General features: G+C 40.5%; 1 protein-coding gene across 1 annotated transcript in view; it reads left to right on the top strand.

The window, feature by feature from the left end:
• LOC124553638 (protein RCC2 homolog) overlaps nucleotides 1–20,363 on the top strand; it is an 84,604-nt gene that overhangs the window by 57,561 nt on the left and 6,680 nt on the right. Inside the window, exon 8 of the mRNA XM_047127509.1 lies at nucleotides 19,312–19,490. Coding sequence (XP_046983465.1) covers nucleotides 19,312–19,490 — 179 coding nt within the window. The remainder of the gene's footprint in view (nucleotides 1–19,311; nucleotides 19,491–20,363) is intronic.

Raw genomic sequence — 20,363 nt, 5'->3', positions numbered from 1 at the left:
AGGGAGTAAAGCCGAACAGATGAATGTCAATCGCTGTCTGATTATGTTGTTGATTGGGTTTGCCAATGATCAGCGTTGTTATCATTACTAGAAATCCATAGATTCAGACTACCAGAATGGAAATAAATGGCTAACAGGAATAACTAGTAAGGACCATTTGTCAGCCGTTTGTTATATTCTGGAAGTAACACAGAAAACATCTTTTACGAAAATGTAACAACGCCTAACCGGAGAATAATCGCGGGATAACTAAACCTGTGATTCTGCTAAGGTTAGTGAAGTTAATCGGCGAACAAAATTTGACAGTGGCAGGAATAGCTACAGAATTGGTGATGACAAGATTGTTTGTTAGAATGAGGAAGGAGAAGAAACGGGGTCATCACACAAATTATGGAAGAATAAGACAATTCCAAATTTATATAAAAATTGCGTAATACTACTTTTCGATCTAGTGCTTGAGACACGGGTGCGTATGAATGAAATGTGAAACTATTCCCTAACATAAAGCTTTTTGCTTGTAGTAGGCATTTGACATTGGTACTTTCTGGTATATTCTGTCGTGTTATAAAAATGACCATTTGTGCCAAAACAGTCTCGTTTATTAGATGTGTGTTACAAAATTGGTGCAATATTAGAAAGGCCTATTTTGTTTTATCTAGCAGTCAGTGACAAAATAGACGTAATCAGATCGAGAAACCCCACCGGTCTTGGGTATTGTTTGTATTAACAGCTTTTTCAGTATTAGGTAACAACATTTCGATTTTTCATGTAGCAAAACGTTTGATGAGGTAATAGATTCTTTCGCAGAAAGGAAAGCACACCATGTAAAGCTGCAGCAAGATTAGAGAGAGAAAAATGCTAGAAGCTAAGAATGAAGAAATCTGTACTTTCATGGTCGCCTCTTGTCTTTACTGGTTTTAGGTGTCCTATATTTAATTTTACGTCACACAAAACAGCAAGGTGTTAGTTAACAGGCAATAAAGAGTGCAGATTTTCTGAAGAGTTCTTGTTCTCCCAATTACAAATAATCCCATTCGCCATTAATTGCGAGGGGGTGTTTTTTTTTAGGGGGGGGGGGGGGGGGGCGGGCCTTTAAACCGGCTGACTGGGAGAAGGAGAAGCAGCACAGGACATTCCAATTTCCACTGTCCTGAGTGTAGTATCATGGTGGTTGTTGTTGTTGCGGTCTTCAATCCTGAGACTGGTTTGATGCAGCTCTCCATGCTAGACTATCCTGTGCAAGCTCTTTCATCTCCCAGTACCTACTGCAACCTACATCCTTCTGAATCTGCTTAGTGTGTTCATCTCCTGGTCTCCCTCTACGATTTTTACCCTCCACCCTCCCCTCCAATGCTAAATTTGTGATCCATTGATGCCTCAGGATGTGTCCTACCAACCGGTCCCTTCTTCTAGTCAAGTTGTGCCACAAACTTCTCTTCTCCCCAATCCTATTCAATACCTCCTCATTAATTACGTGGTCTACCCACCTTATCTTCAGCATTCTTCTGTAGCACCACATTTTGAAAGCTTCTATTCCCTTCTTGTCCAAACTGGTTATCGTCAATGTTTCACTTCCATACATGGCTACACTCCATACAAATACTTTCAGAAACAACTTCCTGACACTTAAATCTATACTCGATGTTAACAAATTTCTCTTCTTCAGAAACGATTTCCTTGCCATTGCCAGTCTACATTTTATATCCTCTCTACTTCAACCATCATCAGTTATTTTACTCCCTAAATAGCAAAACTCCTTTACTACTTTAAGTGTCTCATTTCCTAATCTAATCCCCTCAGCATCACCCGATTTAATTTGACTACATTCCATTATCCTCGTTTTGCTTTTGTTGATGTTCATCTTATATCCTCCTTTCAAGACACTGTCCATTCCGTTCAACTGCTCTTCCAAGTCCTTTGCTGTCTCTGACAGAATTACAATGTCATCGGCGAACCTCAACTTTTTTATTTCTTCTCCCTGGATTTTTAATACCTACTCCAAATTTTTCTTTTGTTTCCTTTACTGCTTGTTTAATATACAGATTGAATAACATCGGGGAGAGGCTACAACCCTGTCTCACTCCCTTCCCAACCACTGCTTCCCTTTCATGCCCCTCGACTCTTATAACTGCCATCTGGTTTCTGTACAAATTGTAAATAGCCTTCTGCTCCCAGTATTTTACCCCTGCCACCTTTAGAATTTGGAAGAGAATATTCCAGTCAACATTGTCAAAAGCTTTCTCTAAGTCTACAAATGCTAGAAACATAGGTTTGCCTTTCCTTAATCTTTCTTCTAAGATAAGTCGTAAGGTCAGTATTGCCTCACGTGTTCCAATATTTCTACGGAATCCCCGAGGTCGGCTTCTACTAGTTTTTCCATTCGTCTGTAAAGAATTCACGTTAGCATTTTGCAGCTCTGACTTAGTACACTGATAGTTCGGTAATTTTCACATATGTCAACACCTGCTTTCTTTGGGATTGGAATTATTATATTCTTCTTGATGTCTGAGGGTATTTTGCCTGTCTCGTACATCTTGCTCACCAGATGGTAGAGTTTTGTCAGGACTGGCTCTCCCAAGGCCGTCAGTAGTTCTAATGGAATGTTGTCTACTCCCGGGGCCTTGTTTTGACTCAGGTCTTTAAGTGCTGTGTCAAACTCTTCACGCAGTGTCGTATCTCCCATTTCATTTTCATCTACATCCTCTTCCATTTCCATAATATTGTCCTCAAGTACATGGCCCTTGTATAGACCCTCTATATACTCCTTCCACCTTTCTGCTTTCCCCTCTTTGCTTAGAACTGGGTTTCCATCTGAGCTCTTGATATTCATACAAGTGGCTCTCTTTTCTCCAAAGGTCTCTCTAATTTTCCTGTAGGCTGTATCTATCTTACCCCTAGTGAGGTAAGCCTCTACATCCTTACATTTGTCCTCTAGCCATGCCTGCTTAGCCATTTTGCACTTCCTGTCGATCTCATTTTTGAGACGTTTGTATTCCTTTTTGCCTGCTTCATTTACTGCATTTTTATATTTTCTCCTTTCATCAATTAAATACAATATTTCTTCTGTTACCCAAGGGTTTCTACTAGCCCTTGTCTTTTTACCTACTTGATCCTCTGCTGCCTTCACTACTTCATCCCTCAGAGCTACCCATTCATCTTCTACTGTATTTCTTTCCCCCATTCCTGTCAGTTGTTCCCTTATGCTGTCCCTGAATCTCTGTACAATCTCTGGTTTAGTCGGTTTATCCAGGTTCCATCTCCTTAAATTCCCACTTTTTTGCAGTTTCTTCAGTTTTAATCTACAATTCATAACCAATAGATTGTGGTCAGAGTCCACATCTGCCCCTGGAAATGTCTTACAATTTAAAACCTGGTTCCTAAATCTGTCTTACCATTATATAATCCATCTGATACCTACTAGTATCTCCAGGATTCTTCCATGTATACATCCTTCTTTTATGATTCTTGAACCAAAATTCTACCAGATGGCTTCCTCTTTCATTTCTTAGCCCCAATCCATATTCACCTACTATGTTTCCTTCTCTGCCTTTTCCTACTGTCGAATTCCAGTCACCCATGACTATTAAATTTTTGTCTCCCTTCACTACCTGAATAATTTCTTTTATCTCGTCATACATTTCTTAAATCTCATCATACATTTCTTAAATTTCTTCGTCATCTGCAGAGCTAGTTGGCATATAAACTTGTACTACTGTAGTAGGCATGGGCTTCATGTCTATCTTGGCCACAATAATGAGTTCACTATGCTGTTTGTAGTAGCTTACCCGCACTCCTATTGTCCTATTCATTATTAAAGCTACTCCTGCATTTCCCTGTTTTGATTTTGTATTTATGATCCTGTATTCGGCTGCCACCGAACTTCACTAATTCCCACTGCATCTAACTTTAACCTATCCATTTCTCTTTTTAAATTTTCTAACCTACCTGCCCGATTAAGGGATCTAACATTCCACGCTCCGATCCGTAGAATGCCAGTTTTCTTTCTCCTGATAACGACGTCCTCCTGAGTAGTCCCCGCCCGGAGATCCGAATGGGGGACTATTTTACCTTCGGAATATTTTACCCAAGAGGACGCCATCATCATTTAACCATACAGTAAAGCTGCATACCCTCGGGAAAAATTACGGCTGTAGTTTCCCCCTGCTTTCAGCCGTTCGCAGTACCACAACAGCAAGGCCGTTTTGGTTAGTGTTACAAGGCCAGACCAGTCAATCATCCAGACTGTTTCCCCTGCAACTACTGAAAAGGCTGCTGCCCCTCTTCAGGAACCACACGTTTGTCTGGCCTCTCAACAGATACCCCTCCATTGTGGTTGCACCTACGGTACAGCTATCTGTATCGTTGAGGCACGCAAGCCTCCCCACCAACGGCAAGGTCCATGGTTCATGGGGGTAGGAGTTTCATGGTATCCATTACAAAATATACACTTTTCAATACCACAGAGTGAAATACAGTGGCGTGCAATAGAAGAATGCTGTCTGAAGAGACGTGGCACTGCACTTTGGCACACTTACGACCAAGCAACATGTCTTACATTTCCTCGAACACATATGTTCTATGTTTCAAACTTTTCAGAGAGATGTGTGCGCTACAAGGTGAACATATTTTTGAAAATTCGATTTTTTTTAGTATTGACCCGGTTAGCAAATATCGTAGATCCGGGACTGATGCGCAGAGCAGTTTGAGTTATTGTGGGTAGTTTCCACGTGACTCGTGTTTAAATTTAGTGATTTTGCTGTTTCTCCTTCGTTTACTCTCACGTCAAATGAAAACAAAATGGATATCTGTGGCCGGGGGCTATCAGGTGAATTAAAATACTTTCACATAATTACGGAAGGCTAAAATATGTTATTAGTTTCAGATTTTGTTTTATTCTCATATTTCGGACAGTGAAGTTATTTTTGTCTGTTTGCTAAAGAAATTTGACTTTTCTTATCCTTTTCTGCAGAGGCAGTCAATGTATTTGAAACGAAATATTTAATTCCACAGTTTCAACTGTTCGCTGCATTTAAAGTGCACGTTTTCATCTTCTAGCATGTATGGCATTATGCCATAATAAAAAAGAACCAACCACGATGTAATACAGTACGGTGCTCCAGGAAAATTTAAATCCTGAAAACCACACTGAAAAACTTAATATCAGGTCGAGGTCTACTTCATTGGGAATCTGGACATAAGAATGTGCACTTTAAGTAGGCTATGCACTTTAGATGTGCACATTTCAGCATGGTTCACGAAATTCCGATGCTCTTGGAGTATCCTCTGATGTCTTGTTTCTTTTATGACATAATGTATGATCTTTCAGTGTTTTACACGTATGTACATACGGGCTTGTAACATCATGGTAGCTGCGCAAGTGCGGTGTCGCCTGTTATCTGTGCTCTGTGGCAACTGCTGAAACGAACCTATTTCTAACAAGTCGCGGGAAAATATTGCGAATGGTGGGTAGAAAGGCGTTATTTTCAAAGTAAATATCCTTTTACGTAAGTTGAACTACGTGCGAGAATGTTCCATGAATTTCTTAAATCGCAGAGCGTTTGACTCTCACTTAAAAATCAACTCTTTCATGACGACCCATTTAGAAGAATTTCGTACCCTGAAGATCAGACATTTATGTCACTATTAAAAATTTTACTGGCACATTTGTGTGATATATCTTAAAATGTAACACTCGCAAAAAGATCAACATTGTATGCAAAAGCTTAGCTTCTCTTGCAGCTTGTTAACCTTACAGACGAAAATTATATGTGAAAGCTTTGCTTTTCTTGTAGCAACACTATGTATATTAATTTAAACTATTAACTTTCTCTGTTTGTGTGTTCGTGCTACGTAATGTTTTTGTTGGCTGACTATATCACGTGTCCTATGCTCTGAATACCCGCTGTCATCGGCTGGCGAGATCACGTGACATGAGCCATAACTGGCTTACAGAAGCGCATCGCAATCTCGATTTCAATGATTCGGAAAGTAACATGCGTTGTTTGGTGGAATTCCAATGTATACTTTCGTAATACGAAAATACGCAGCATACATGTTGTTGTACATCAAAGATATTTCCAGAACGTGTCTTTTTCCCTGAGTTTCGTTTTCTAAAGTGCCGGGAAATTCAACGCCCGTGTATAAAATCATAACCATTCAAAGAATTGATAAGTTTCGCATGGAAAATATGTCGTCACTTAACACGGAAAACGTGTTTTTTCATCCGGGAGAAAGTGTATTTTTAACCGGGAAATCCGGGAATTTTTTTCCTTGTCCACGTATACACCCTGAAAATGCAGCAGTGGACTTCACTTTATAATATACAGTGATATAGAAACTACAGTGAGAAATGTTCTTAGAATCAATTTTTTTTTAATTTCTTTTAAAAAACTGGAAGGCATCAGTTGTTAAAAGTACAGGAGTTAAGTAATACGGAGGAAGAGACATAAGTGGTGGATGGCTATGTGAAATCGTACACTAAATGAAGCTCGATTGTTTTCATCTTGGTAAGAAGCTAAATTGGTATCAACATCATTGTAAAATGTGTTAGTATTGCTCCATTTGAACTTAAAAAATAACTCTTACTGTATTGACCTGCTGAAAAAACTGCTAACTTGTTCCACACATTTTTTCTCACTGTTGTAGTGTATGCATGGGGAAAGTGTACTCAACCAACAAAATTTCAAAGGTTGTTCAGGGCTACTTCCAGAATATTTTGATTATTTCTTTCTCAGTGGCCCATTACAAAATATGATGGGTGTTCGAAAGAAAAAGTACGAAACAACACTGTGGGTATAATTGAAGTCTTCATTCGGAAGTAATTACCAGAACTGTGATCACAACTATCCCACTGTTTCATGAGCCGATGGGTTTCCTGTTCCCAAAAAGCCTGTGGCGGGAGCCATTCCTCCGCTTTGTCCTTCAGTTCGCTATCCGAGTTTGAACTTCCATTTGAGATGATTCTTTTAGCAGACCAGACACACGGAAGTCACAGGGTGACACGTCCGGGCTCATAGACGGAGCTTGAGCTGAGCCGTCGCACACAGTATGACCGCGGAGACGCGTGGATGCCGGTTACCGTGGAGCAGAAGGACTCCCTCTGTGAGCAGAGCCCACACCGTTTGCTCTCGGTGGGCTTGCGTAAACTACAGAGTGTCTTAAAGTATATGTCACTGTTAAACGGTTTTTCTGTGCTCGAGGAATTTTGTGTATCGGACTTTGTACGTCGAAAAAGATGGTGAGCGTTGCCTTGTCTGCTGAGTGCACAACTTTGAATTTTTTAGGGGGAGGTAATGACAAATGTTTCTGTTACATCTCTCCCCTGTTGTGTCTGGCTCTAAGTGATAGCAATGCTCTCGTCATTGGTGATCGTCTGCTCCAGGAAAAAATGGTGTCTGCACAATATTGGAACAGGTGTTGCAGTGCTAGGCTCATAAGCAGTGCAAACCTTCCTATAACCCGACATGTCGTGCACGAATGTCCGTACTGTTCAGACACTGGCCCCCACCGTCACTTCCAAATTTCACACTGTAACATGTCGATCAATTCTCACCAGGTCGTTAACATCTTCAGTGAGATTGGCCGCAATTTATGTCTTTGCCAGGCAAGGTCTCAGGTCATCACTCACACTCCAGTTTCTTACTGACTTGTCTCCCCGTATACAGCCGTCATCTGGTGGCAAATATTGACCCGTTTCACTCCTCGTGCAGCCAGAAATCTGACACCGTCTCGATGCTCCTCAGTCATTGAATTTTACAGTGTGGGTGCCATAATATCTTCGTACTCGCTGCCACCTCAAATGGACAGGGAGCAAAACTGCGTGCCTCTCTGCTGCATGTGTCCACGTACGCGCATAACCGTGTCACATCCCTAGATGTCTAACTGCATTATCCCAAAGTGGCGTATGCATATTTCAACTGGTTTGATTGTTACAACATTTTGTAACTTTTCATTTGCGTAGTCATAATAATTCTCCCCATTTATCTTTGTATTGCACTAGAGATATTTTGGCCACAGCACAAATGTTGACGGTATGTGCTGTGTGTCTCATTCGAAAACAAACTTGTTCAGTTCGCTCACTGTACCTAGTGTTTAACAACTGTTAACACCCACATTAGATTAGATTAGATTAGATTAATACTAGTTCCATGGATCATGAATACGATATTTCGTAATGATGTGGAACGAGTCGAATTTTCCAATACATGACATAATTAGGTTTAATTTTTTTTAAATTTATATCTAAAAATTCCTCTATGGAGTAGGAGGAGTTGTCATTCAGAAATTTTTAATTTCTTCTTAAATACTTGTTGGTTATCTGTCAGACTTTTGATACTATTTGGTAAGTGACCAAAGACTTTAGTGCCAGTATAATTCACCCCTTTCTGTGCCAAAGTTAGATTTAATCTTGAATAGTGAAGATCGTCCTTTCTCCTAGTATTGTAGTTATGCACACTGCTATTACTTTTGAATTGGGTTTGGTTGTTAATAACAAATTTCATAAGAGAGTATATATACTGAGAAGATACTGTGAATATCCCTAGATCCTTAAATAAATGTCTGCAGGATGATCTTGGGTGGACTCCAGCTATTATTCTGATTACACGCTTCTGTGCAATAAATACTTTATTCCTCAGTGATGAATTACCCCAAAATATGATGCCATATGAAAGCAATGAGTGAAAATATGCGTAGTAAGCTAATTTACTAAGATGTTTATCACCAAAATTTGCAATGACCCTTATTGCATAAGTAGCTGAACTCAAATGTTTCAGCAGATCATCAATGTGTTTCTTCCAATTTAATCTCTCATCAATGGACATACCTAAAAATTTGGAATATTCTACCTTAGCTATATGCTTCTGATTAAGGTCTATATTTATTAATGGCGTCACACCATTCACTGTACGGAACTGTATGTACTGTGTCTCATCAAAATTCAGTGAGAGTCTGTTTACAAGGAACCACATAGTAATTTTCTGAAAGACAGTATTGACAATTTCATCAGTTAATTCTTGTTTCTCAGGTGTGATTACTATACTTGTATCATCAGCAAAGAGAACTAACTTTGCCTCTTCATGAATATAGAATGGCAAGTCATTAATATATAATAAGAACAACAAAGGACCCAAGACTGACCCTTGTGGAACCCCATTCTTGATAGTTCCCCAGTTTGAGGAATGTGCTGATCTTTGCATGTTACGAGAACTACTTATTTCAACTTTCTGCACTCTTCCAGTTAGGTACGAATTAAACCATTTGTGCACTGTCCCACTCATGCCACAATACTTGAGCTTGTTTAGCAGAATTTCATGATTTACACAATCAAAAGCCTTTGAGAGATCACAAAAAATCCCAATGGGAGGTGTTCGGTTATTCAGATCATTCAAAATTTGACTGGTGAAAGCATATATGGCATTTTCTGTTGAAAAACCTTTCTGGAAACCAAACTGACATTTTGTTAGTATTTCATTTTTACAGATATGTGAAGCTACTCTTGAATACATTACTTTCTCAAAAATTTTGGATAAAGCTGTTAGAAGGGAGATTGGACGGTAATTGTTGACATCAGATCTATCCCCCTTTTTATGCAAAGGTATAACAATAGCATATTTCAGTCTATCAGGGAAAATGCCCTGTTCCAGAGAGCTATTACACAGGTGGCTGAGAATCTTACTTATCTGTTGAGAACAAGCTTTTAGCATTTTGCTGGAAATGCCATCAATTCCATGTGAGTTTTTGCTTTTAAGCAAGTTTATTATTTTCCTAATTTCAGAGGGAGAAGTGGGTGAGATTTCAATTGTATCAAATTGCATAGGTATGGCCTCTTCCATTAACAGCCTAGCATCTTCTAATGAACACCTGGATCCTACTATATCCACAACATTTAGAAAATGATTATTAAAAATATTTTCAACTTCTGACTTTTTGTTCGTAAAGTTTTCATTCAATTTGATGGTAATACTGTCTTCCTCTGCTCTTGGTTGACCTGTTTCTCTTTTAATAATATTCCAAATTGTTTTAATTTTATCAGAGTTGCTGATTTCAGACATGATACACATACTCCTGGATTTTTTAATAACTTTTCTTAATATAACACAGTAGTTTTTATAATTTTTGATAGTTTCTGGGTCACTACTCTTTCTTGCTGTCAGATACATTTCCCTTTTCCGGTTACAAGATATTTTTATACCCTTAGTAAGCCATGGTTTGTTACAAGGTTTCTTACGAGTATATTTAACTATTTTCTTGGGGAAGCAGTTTTCAAATGCATTTACAAAAATGTCATGAAATAAATTATATTTTAAATTGGCATCAGGTTCACGGTACACCTCATCCCAGTCTAACTGCTGTAGGCTTTCCCTGAAATTTGCAATTGTTAAATCGTTGACTGAACGTACAACTTTGGAGGACTGTTTAGTATTGCTGAATGGAGCTATGTCATATATTGTAACCAGCTGTGCACCATGATCAGAAAGACCATTCTCAACAGGCTGAGCATTTATCTGGTTAAACTTATCTTGGTCTATAAAGAAGTTATCTATCAGTGAGCTGCTATCCTTTACCACCCGAGTAGGAAAATCAATAACGGGTGTCAAATTGAAAGAACCAAGTAATACTTCAAGGTCATTTTTCCTATTACCCTCTTTCAGAGAATCTACATTGAAGTCCCCACAAATAATAATTTGCTTCCCCCTGTCTGACAGATAGCACAACAAGGAGTCCAAATTTTTCAGAAATAGATGAAAATTTCCTGATGGGGACCTATATACAGTTACAATTATAAATGTGCCTTTATTTAATTTAAGCTCACAGGCACATGCTTCTATATGTTTCTCTACACAAAACTTTTTTGTTTCTATACTTTTTGCACAATGATAACTTTTGACATATATGGCAACTCCTCCTTTCTCCATATTTTCTCTCATTACATGTGCAGAGAGTTTATAACCACTTACATTTACCTTATCCATATCAGTAACAATGTGATGCTCAGACAGGCATAGTATATCTATTTCATTCTCAGCTTCTAAATCTTCTAAACAAACCAGAAGCTCATCTACTTTATTCTTTAAACTCCCAATATTTTGATGAAATATACTTACATTATTTTTAATTATACTTTTATGAGAACCTTTCCTTATTCTAACATTTGCAGTACTCTCCTGTCTGAGTTTCTCATTGTGCTTAGGCCTAGTTCCTATACCAGTGGTCACATGGTGTTCAGAGAGGCAGATTATGTCAACTGGGTTGGGTGACTTTAATTCATCAATGGAATTACCTAGGACTGAGATACAACTTGGTGGAGATAAAATTTCTGGTGATTGGTGAAAATTTATAATTGATAGCTGAGATTGGTGATCCAATGCGCTAGAATTGTGCTGTTTAATTTCTTTCCTAAACTGAAGATTTGTTTCAATCCTGACCTCTCGTAGAACTTGACATCTTTCTGTCTTACCTATCCTAAAAAAGGTGCTGCTCCAACACCTGTAACCACTGGTATTTTACCATTCATGGCAGTGCCTCCCCCCTTAAATTTCCTGCTATTACCCCAGCCAGTTTCCCCTTCCCTTTCCTGTTGAGATGTAGGCCGTGCCTGGTATAGTCCCACCTACTGAGATAATCAACAGGAACCACACCAATATGAGCCCCCGCACCCGATCCAAGCAGCCGTTCCAACTCCAAATTAACTCTCCCAACAGAAGAGTTCAAATGAGGCCGGTCATGGCGTCTCAGGACAGATACAAATTCAACATTGGTGTGTCTCGATGCTGACGCAATCTTTACCAGGTCACACTCTATACTGTACCCAGGATCTCTGTCGATGCTGTTCCCTGGCCCTCCCACAATAACCACGGTGTCTTCCCTGGTAAATCCTTTACAGAGTGAACCTAAATCCTCTGTCACCTGATCCAGACTAGCACTTGGTTTGAAAAAATTTGTGACCTGGTATTCTGGTCCTAATTCCTCCTGCAGAAGTTGGCCTACACCTCTGGCATGAGAACTGCCTAACAACAAAACTTTCTTCCTTTTCGATGACTTTCCTACATTCTTTTTCAATTTCCTATTGAAAGTTTGTTGTGTCCTGTCTACACCTACCTCTGCTTGAGGCTCATCAGTTTCTAACTGAAGCAACAGGTCAAACTTATTTTTAACATTCACCACAAAACTGTCAGGCTTAGTTCTAGGCCTGTTCCTTCTGCTACCTGTTGCCACTTCCCACCTCTCTTTGCCCTTCTCCCTCCTTAACTTGTCCAGATCTTCCCTAGCCTGATCTAGCTCAGCCTGAAGGGCAGCAATTTTCCCCTCCTGTTCCACTATCTTCCTATCTCTGCTGCAAATCCTGCATAACCACTGATGAGCCTGATCCACTTTCCCAACACCCACGCCACTGCAGTCCCCCCAGTGAAAAAAACTACTGCATCCATCACACCAAACCCCGGAACTAACAATTCTACGGCAAGTCAGGCACTTCTCACTCATGGCAAAAATAATACTTTAGCTAGAATAAATCAATTAAATTACCGAAAATCAAAAAAGACGTTACAAGAATTAAGCCTATTCACAAATGTATATAAGCAAGTTTCTGATTTAAAATTCCGCTGTTTTTCTGAGATCTGTATTAAAACAACAAAGGTATACGCTATTTATTATATATTTCACTCGATGGAATGAAAAAAGGACAATTAAACGAGATACTTTAACTTTGATTCTCCAAAAACGTTACGAGAATTAGGCCTATAAACAAATGTATATAGGCAAGTTTCTGATATAAAGTTACGCTGTTTTTCTGAAATCTGTATTAAAACAATGAAGTTATACGCTATTTACGGTAGTTTACTTATTTGTTTCCAAGAAACTAGTTAAATTACCGTGAAACAAGAAACAAACACGTTTACAAAATTTAAGCCTAAGCGTGACTTCGCGAAGTTACGATATTTTCGTGTTTTCTGAAAAAATACGCAAAGAAAAGTCAAACCTTTAACGGCAAGACTAAACGATACACTAATGCACGTATTTAATTTGTTGTCGGCGTTAAACTAAATTATATTCCTGTCTAAATCACTTAACTTTCTGGAAATGGTTTCTGGCGTCACTTACTCGGCGGCCATCTTGGAACAAGAGCTTGGATTCAGCGTTTCTCAGTTCCATCTCGGGTTTGTTTTCTGCGCAGTGTCGGTTATAGGCTAATTGTGATACAAAACAGTATGGACTCATTTACTGATGAAGAGTTCGTTCGTGTGTGCTTTGTGTACAGATTCATTGAATGCAGTGGAAGAGCAGCACGACACTGTATTAAGCTGATCTCGCACGATGACAATAACAGAATCGTGTTTCTGAATGTGTATGTAACTGCTTATCTGAAATCAGATCCTTCAGGTTATTCAATAAATTGACCTCTGGTTAGCTATTTAAAAAATAAAGGCAATAGGTAAATTTTATATAGTATAAGTACTTATACGTTTAATATGCAATGCGTGATTTAATGTATTCTTGGTGGATTTTCCTTTACTGAAACCGTACTGCAGTGGGTTCGTGTGTCCCCCCCCTGCCGCCACCGCATAGATTCTGCACACCCGTCACTGCAAAGACATTAGTTTAACAACACTATTATATATGCTACAATTTGCTCCACTAGCTGATGCAACCCTTCTGCCATAATTCTATCAGGCTCTGTTGCTGTTAACTTTATTATTGCCACCCTTACTTCCCTTCCTCCTGGGCAAATGAAATCGCAACACTCTTATTTACATGCTGCTCTAGTAATTCAGAGCAAAGATACTGACGATGCTCTGTGTCTTACACATTAACAGAATTCTGAGTAGGTACTGCACTGATGTTTCCCAGTTGTCGTCACGTCATCAGATCGAGTCGAGGTGCATTATACAGTGGATATCAAACATTGTTTGTTGCACGTTTGTATGGAAACCCCAACTATTTGCTACCATTTGGTTCTTCACATATGCCTCCCATTTTTCTATTCTCATAGTAATTGTTCTTTATATTGTTTCTTCAGTAGAAAATTAGTATCTTCTTACCTCTTGTGCTCTGCATCTTAGGGACTGCAGGGTGGGACTACAAGAAAGTTCTAAACTTTTTGACTTCCTAACAAATGCTGTGATTGCCTGGTACTGAGCTATCTACACTCCTGGAAATGGAAAAAAGAACACATTGACACCGGTGTGTCAGACCCACCATACTTGCTCCGGACACTGCGAGAGGGCTGTACAAGCAATGATCACACGCACGGCACAGCGGACACACCAGGAACCGCGGTGTTGGCCGTCGAATGGCGCTAGCTGCGCAGCATTTGTGCACCGCCGCCGTCAGTGTCAGCCAGTTTGCCGTGGCATATGGAGCTCCATCGCAGTCTTTAACACTGGTAGCATGCCGCGACAGCGTGGACGTGAACCGTATGTGCAGTTGACTGACTTTGAGCGAGGGCGTATAGTGGGCATGCGGGAGGCCGGGTGGACGTACCGCCGAATTGCTCAACACGTGGGGCGTGAGGTCTCCACAGTACATCGATGTTGTCGCCAGTGGTCCGCGGAAGGTGCACGTGCCCGTCGACCTGGGACCGGACCGCAGCGACGCACGGATGCACGCCAAGACCGTAGGATCCTATGCAGTGCTGTAGGGGACCGCACCACCACTTCCCAGCAAATTAGGACACTGTTGCTCCTGGGGTATCGGCGAGGACCATTCGCAACCGTCTCCATGAAGCTGGGCTACGGTCCCGCACACCGTTAGGCCGTCTTCTGCTCACGCCCCAACATTGTGCAGCCCGCCTCCAGTGGTGTCGCGACAGGCGTGAATGGAGGGACGAATGGAGACGTGTCGTCTTCAGCGATGAGAGTCGCTTCTGCCTTGGTGCCAATGATGGTCGTATGCGTGTTTGGCGCCGTGCAGGTGAGCGCCACAATCAGGACTGCATACGACCGAGGCACACAGGGCCAACACCCGGCATCATGGTGTGGGGAGCGATCTCCTACACTGGCCGTACACCACTGGTGATCGTCGAGGGGACACTGAATAGTGCACGGTACATCCAAACCGTCATCGAACCCATCGTTCTACCATTCCTAGACCGGCAAGGGAACTTGCTGTTCCAACAGGACAATGCACGTCCGCGTGTATCCCGTGCCACCCAACGTGCTCTAGAAGGTGTAAGTCAACTACCCTGGCCAGCAAGATCTCCGGATCTGTCCCCCATTGAGCATGTTTGGGACTGGATGAAGCGTCGTCTCACGCGGTCTGCACGTCCAGCACGAACGCTGGTCCAACTGAGGCGCCAGGTGGAAATGGCATGGCAAGCCGTTCCACAGGACTACATCCAGCATCTCTACGATCGTCTCCATGGGAGAATAGCAGCCTGCATTGCTGCGAAAGGTAGATATACACTGTACTAGTGCCGACATTGTGCATGCTCTGTTGCCTGTGTCTATGTGCCTGTGGTTCTGTCAGTGTGATCATGTGATGTATCTGACCCCAGGAATATGTCAGTAAAGTTTCCCCTTCCTGGGACAATGAATTCACGGTGTTCTTATTTCAATTTCCAGGAGTGTAGAATACTTGCACTAATTAGTTGACTTTGGCTTCAACATCAAATCTGCTTCTTTGCAATCGTTGTCCCTTGAACTCTGTCTTTAAAAATTCCCTGTTGGTTTTGCAGAGATTGTGTACTCACTCAAGATGGATGTTAGCGCTAAGTCATTATCTTGCATTTTCAGTTGTGAAACAGACGAGATTACTGTCACTTGTAAGTCCTTTGCAGAACCTCCAGTTTGGAATGTGACCACTGACCTTAGAGTTTGCAAGTAGGATATCTATATTTGAAGTAGAGGGTTTGAGACACGACATGAGGCGGGCTCTTGCGTAGCCTCCAGAAGACAGTATATTATTTCATTTATTACTCTCATATGCCTCATTTGCGTCCATAACGAAAAGGTGTCTTGTCGTGTCGACCCAGGATCAGTGCTGCTGCTTATAACTTTCCTTTATGTGGTTGTATTTCTGGACTGTGATGAAAATTTTGGTTAGTTATGTAAAGTTTTCCGAAGGCAGTTATTATTTTTGTTCGTCAAACTGTTGATGTACTTTGCCACTGTTATATTTTTATCCAGCACCACAACAGCAGCCATTGGAGATAACCTTGTGTTATGATCTTTCACATAACTGGCATGAGGGGTGACACCCCATTTGTGGAATATGGCTCCTATACACATATTATGTGCAGGTCTATCTCCCCCAACACCTTCCCAAGATTTTGCACCTCCACGACACTGCACACCACATTTATCTGGCCGATTTTAATCATTGGACTATGTTCCATTGCCATTAGAGGGTGTGAATTGATTATATGTCAATGCTACAAGAACTTAGTGAGCACATAACTGTGGGGCCTTTCTTCTCTGTGATGATGTACATTCTGGCCATGTGTCATCACTAATTATTTTACAGATCCTCAATATCAAGTGTCTTCTGCCTCCTCTGTGTCTATATAATATGCAGGGCTCAATATGGCATCAGCAATTTCTTGCGTGCCTCAACCAAATTGAGCAAATGCTGTGGTTTCTGATGATTGGCTAATATGATCTTAACCTACTTCCTTCTTCTGTTTGCTAGGAGCCGACAAGAAGAAACAAGTCACACTATATTGTAGCATTTTTGTATGGTCAGTCGGAATTTGTTTTTCCATAGATAGATTTTAGCAATGCTTTTTGCTGTATACTTCATTCCAATGTGTCCAGAGATCTTAGATGTCAAGCTTGTGAATGATGACCTTATTTGTAAATGAAATGGACTTCAGAGTTTGATTAGAAAATAAATGTACTGTCATTGTGTTGTTCCTTTCACCTATTTGAATAGATATGAGAGATGTATATGTATTAACATTACACATAATTCAAATTACTTTCTTTTGGTTAACAGTTTGGAGACTGGGCACTTAGAATAATATCGGGCCTAGGAAACTGGCCATTATTTAAAGCTTTAGCAGCACACATGTAATTGATGTATATGGTGTAACATATACTAAAAAATTACCAATCTTAAAGATTTATTTTTCGTGTTCCTTGATAGATTACAAATTTTAAAATAATGATGACAGAAAGTACAACTATCCTCCCAAGAAAAAAGTGAAAGGTGAATTATTGAACAATTTCTTCCTCTCCAAAATTTCTTGCTCACTCAACAGACATGACATATTTGTAGCAAAGTAGCAGAAACCTGTGACACCTAAAGACTAAATGCACGAAATTACATCACTGCGATTGTATTGGCTCAGCCATTCACAACAATGGCTGTTATCTTCCCTAATGTTTCTTTCGAAATAATTCTAGAAGTTAACAACAGAAGGCAGTGGCAGTCAAGGGACAGATAAAGAGACATCTGTGCATTGTTCTCAATTGAAGTAGTTCCAATTTTTGAATGATAGATGGCTTGTGTATCAAGAATATTGCAACCCGGCTTATACTCAGACATGGTCTTTTTAACACTAAGTTGTTCTCCGAGCTGTGCTTGGGCGTGTTCCCCAAAGCATTAAAGTATTATGGAGTGTATACAGTTGTAAAACTCTGTGACCCATTAAAGCTGTGTGCAGGACAGGGTTTTGACCACAGACCGCTCTCTTTTGCAGGTAGTGGTCTTAATGACAGTTATTGGGGCACAACTCGCCTTCACAGCTGGAAGCTTTTATTCTCACTCGAATAGCTCATTTGGTAGCGGGAAATGTCAAAGTCGGGCATGCAGTTTCAGTTTGTTAGGAAGTTTACTTTCTTTTGTCATTTAAATTCTGTGTGGTGTAAATGGGAGGTTGCCCCGTATAGTATTCCTTAGAACAGTAATGACTGAAAATATGCAGGTTTTGTTAAACAGATATTTTTGTCTCCTAATTGCAATTATTGTTGTGGTGAAAATGCCTGAATGGAATAACTAAATGTTGTTATTTCAGTTATAACTTCTTATCAGTGTAAGTATGAAGCTATAAGTTGTTATATTGGCAGATTCATGTGAATGCTTTTTGTCTGAAACCACCGTGTATACACAAACCTTCCTCAAGAATCAATCTATCTTAAAACTGTATCAAAATACATACAGAAGTTCCTGAGATTTACCCTTAACATGTGGACAGAAAAATGCAGTGTAGGACAGTAATATATACAGGTTACTACGAGGATGTGCTGAAAAGTAATGCCTCCAAATTTTGTATTTCATTCTCAATATTGATCGAGGTGTTTCCTGTCGAGTAGGACTCGATCGACTTTCCCGCTACGCTGGCACAAGTTGGAACTATCTGCTACAAGAGGGCTATGAATTGTGGCATGACGGCATGTAATTTAACTTTGTCGGTGTGTGAGATAAAGCTGAAAGCCCAAATTTGAAAAGTTCGTCCACTCATGGAGCATTCTCTCGTGGAGCGTGACAATGCCAGACCACATGTGAGCACTGGAACAATCCGACGCTTTGGGTTCACTGTCATCTGCATCTTTCATACAGTCCTGACTTGGCCCCATTCGGTTTTCATCTTTTTCCAAAACTTAAAAGAATACCATTGAGGAATCGACGGTGATCGTAATTAAATGATGTGAGCAGATGTGCAATTGTGGCTCCATCGACAAAGTTGCACATTCTGCAGTGACGGTATCAACAAACTGGCATCTCGTTGGGAGAAATATGTTCACTGCCAGGGTGACTGGATTGTGAAACAAACATGTAGACAGGAAGAATAAAGATGTAGAATGTTAATAATGTTTCTTTTATTTAAAAAGCTTTTAGATTTTTCAATAAAAAAATTCGGAGGCATTACTTTTCAGCACGCCCTTGTATGAAGCTGCATGTGGCCTGTGACAAAAACTTTCATAACAAGGAAATATGAAGATAGCCACTATTGCAGTATATTGGTTAATATTTTATTCACCTCTCATTTAATAACACTCTTACAGAATTCGTGGGTTTGCATTGAGACTGAAATATAAGAAAGAATAAGTACTACTGAATTTAATCTAGACGTGTAAGTCATACATCTATTTTCAAATCAAAGAAACTCTCCGTGGTTGCCAATAACATTGAGAGCAGTGACAGACTGAATGCACCAAACCTACTGTGCTCGAGGCTTAAATTCTGAATCCACGAACAACCCGTGACTGAGAGGACATCGCAGAGGGACAAATGCCGAGATCCTGACTTTTCTTAGACGAGCCTGTTACACTTCTCAGTATAAATTTCTCTGTGCAGCAATTAGCATTTACAGAGTTGTCACTACTGGATTTTTTTGCCCATCGGATTAATTCTGTTTTCTTTGTGTTGCAGGGTGTGTGTACTTATTTGGGCAAACGAAGCGTACCGGTGAGGCTAATATGTACCCGAAGCCCGTCCAAGATCTGACCGGTTGGACAGTGAGAAGTGTCGGCTGTTCAGTTACGTCGATCGTCATGGCAGCCGACGAGAGTGTCATCGCGTGGGGCCCGTCACCTACTTACGGCGAATTGGTGAGTGTTATTGCACCGGAGCATTTGACGAACATCTGTTGGCGAATTAAATTTTCAGTGTGTGTGGCAGGATAATATTGTGTAACAGGCTATCAGTCAAACCCAGAAATGTGCCAATTGGCTATCAACGTGCAGCTGATTGTGAGTGAGGGACTCTTAGTACACTTTCCAAAGGCTGCTTTTGGCCAATTGTGTCAGTACTGGCTTGAGGCTGTAATGAAGCCACTGTCTTTGCTGAGTCCTGTGGGTGGGCCGTCATGTATCTCGATAGAAATCTGGTGTGCGCACATAGTGCAAATCCTGGTGCAAGACTCGTGAAAGGTAAGATGGGAGCTCGGGGTCTGGTTCGTGCACAATTTTAACTCGATAAATGTAAGCGAGTGTTGACTTCTGTAGTCAGTTTTGATGAGATCTGTTTGGTACGTAACAGGATGCTAATGTAATCTAGTCTGTTTTATGACAGGGTGCACCACTGCTGCTTTGTATGTAGTAATTTTTGTCATTACCTTATCGTGTGACAAGAATATTGTAGAACTCGGAACATTATCGAATGATAGCTGAGAGTAGATATGCCGAAGGAAATTTAATTTCAATACGACAATATTTTGAAAAAGATACAAAATCTACTCACCAAGCAGCTGCAGAACACACACATAAAATACTTGTGATTGACAAGCTTTCAGAGCCAGTGGCTCTTCCTTCAGGCAGAAGGGTTGAAGGAGAAGGATGAAAGAAAAGGACAGGAGAGGCCTAGGAAACGGGCTAGATTTCGGGAAAGTCATCCAGAGCTGCAAGTCAGGGGAGACTTGCCGTATGGGATGAGAAGGAAAGACCAGAAGCTTTGATTACATTGTGCTCTCAAGAACATGCTGT

Source organism: Schistocerca americana, chromosome 11 (genome assembly GCF_021461395.2).
Source record: "Schistocerca americana isolate TAMUIC-IGC-003095 chromosome 11, iqSchAmer2.1, whole genome shotgun sequence".
In the NCBI taxonomy this organism is placed as follows: domain Eukaryota; kingdom Metazoa; phylum Arthropoda; class Insecta; order Orthoptera; family Acrididae; genus Schistocerca; species Schistocerca americana.
Note: the sequence above shows the minus strand (reverse complement) of the source record. Positions and strands in the feature narration are given on the sequence as shown.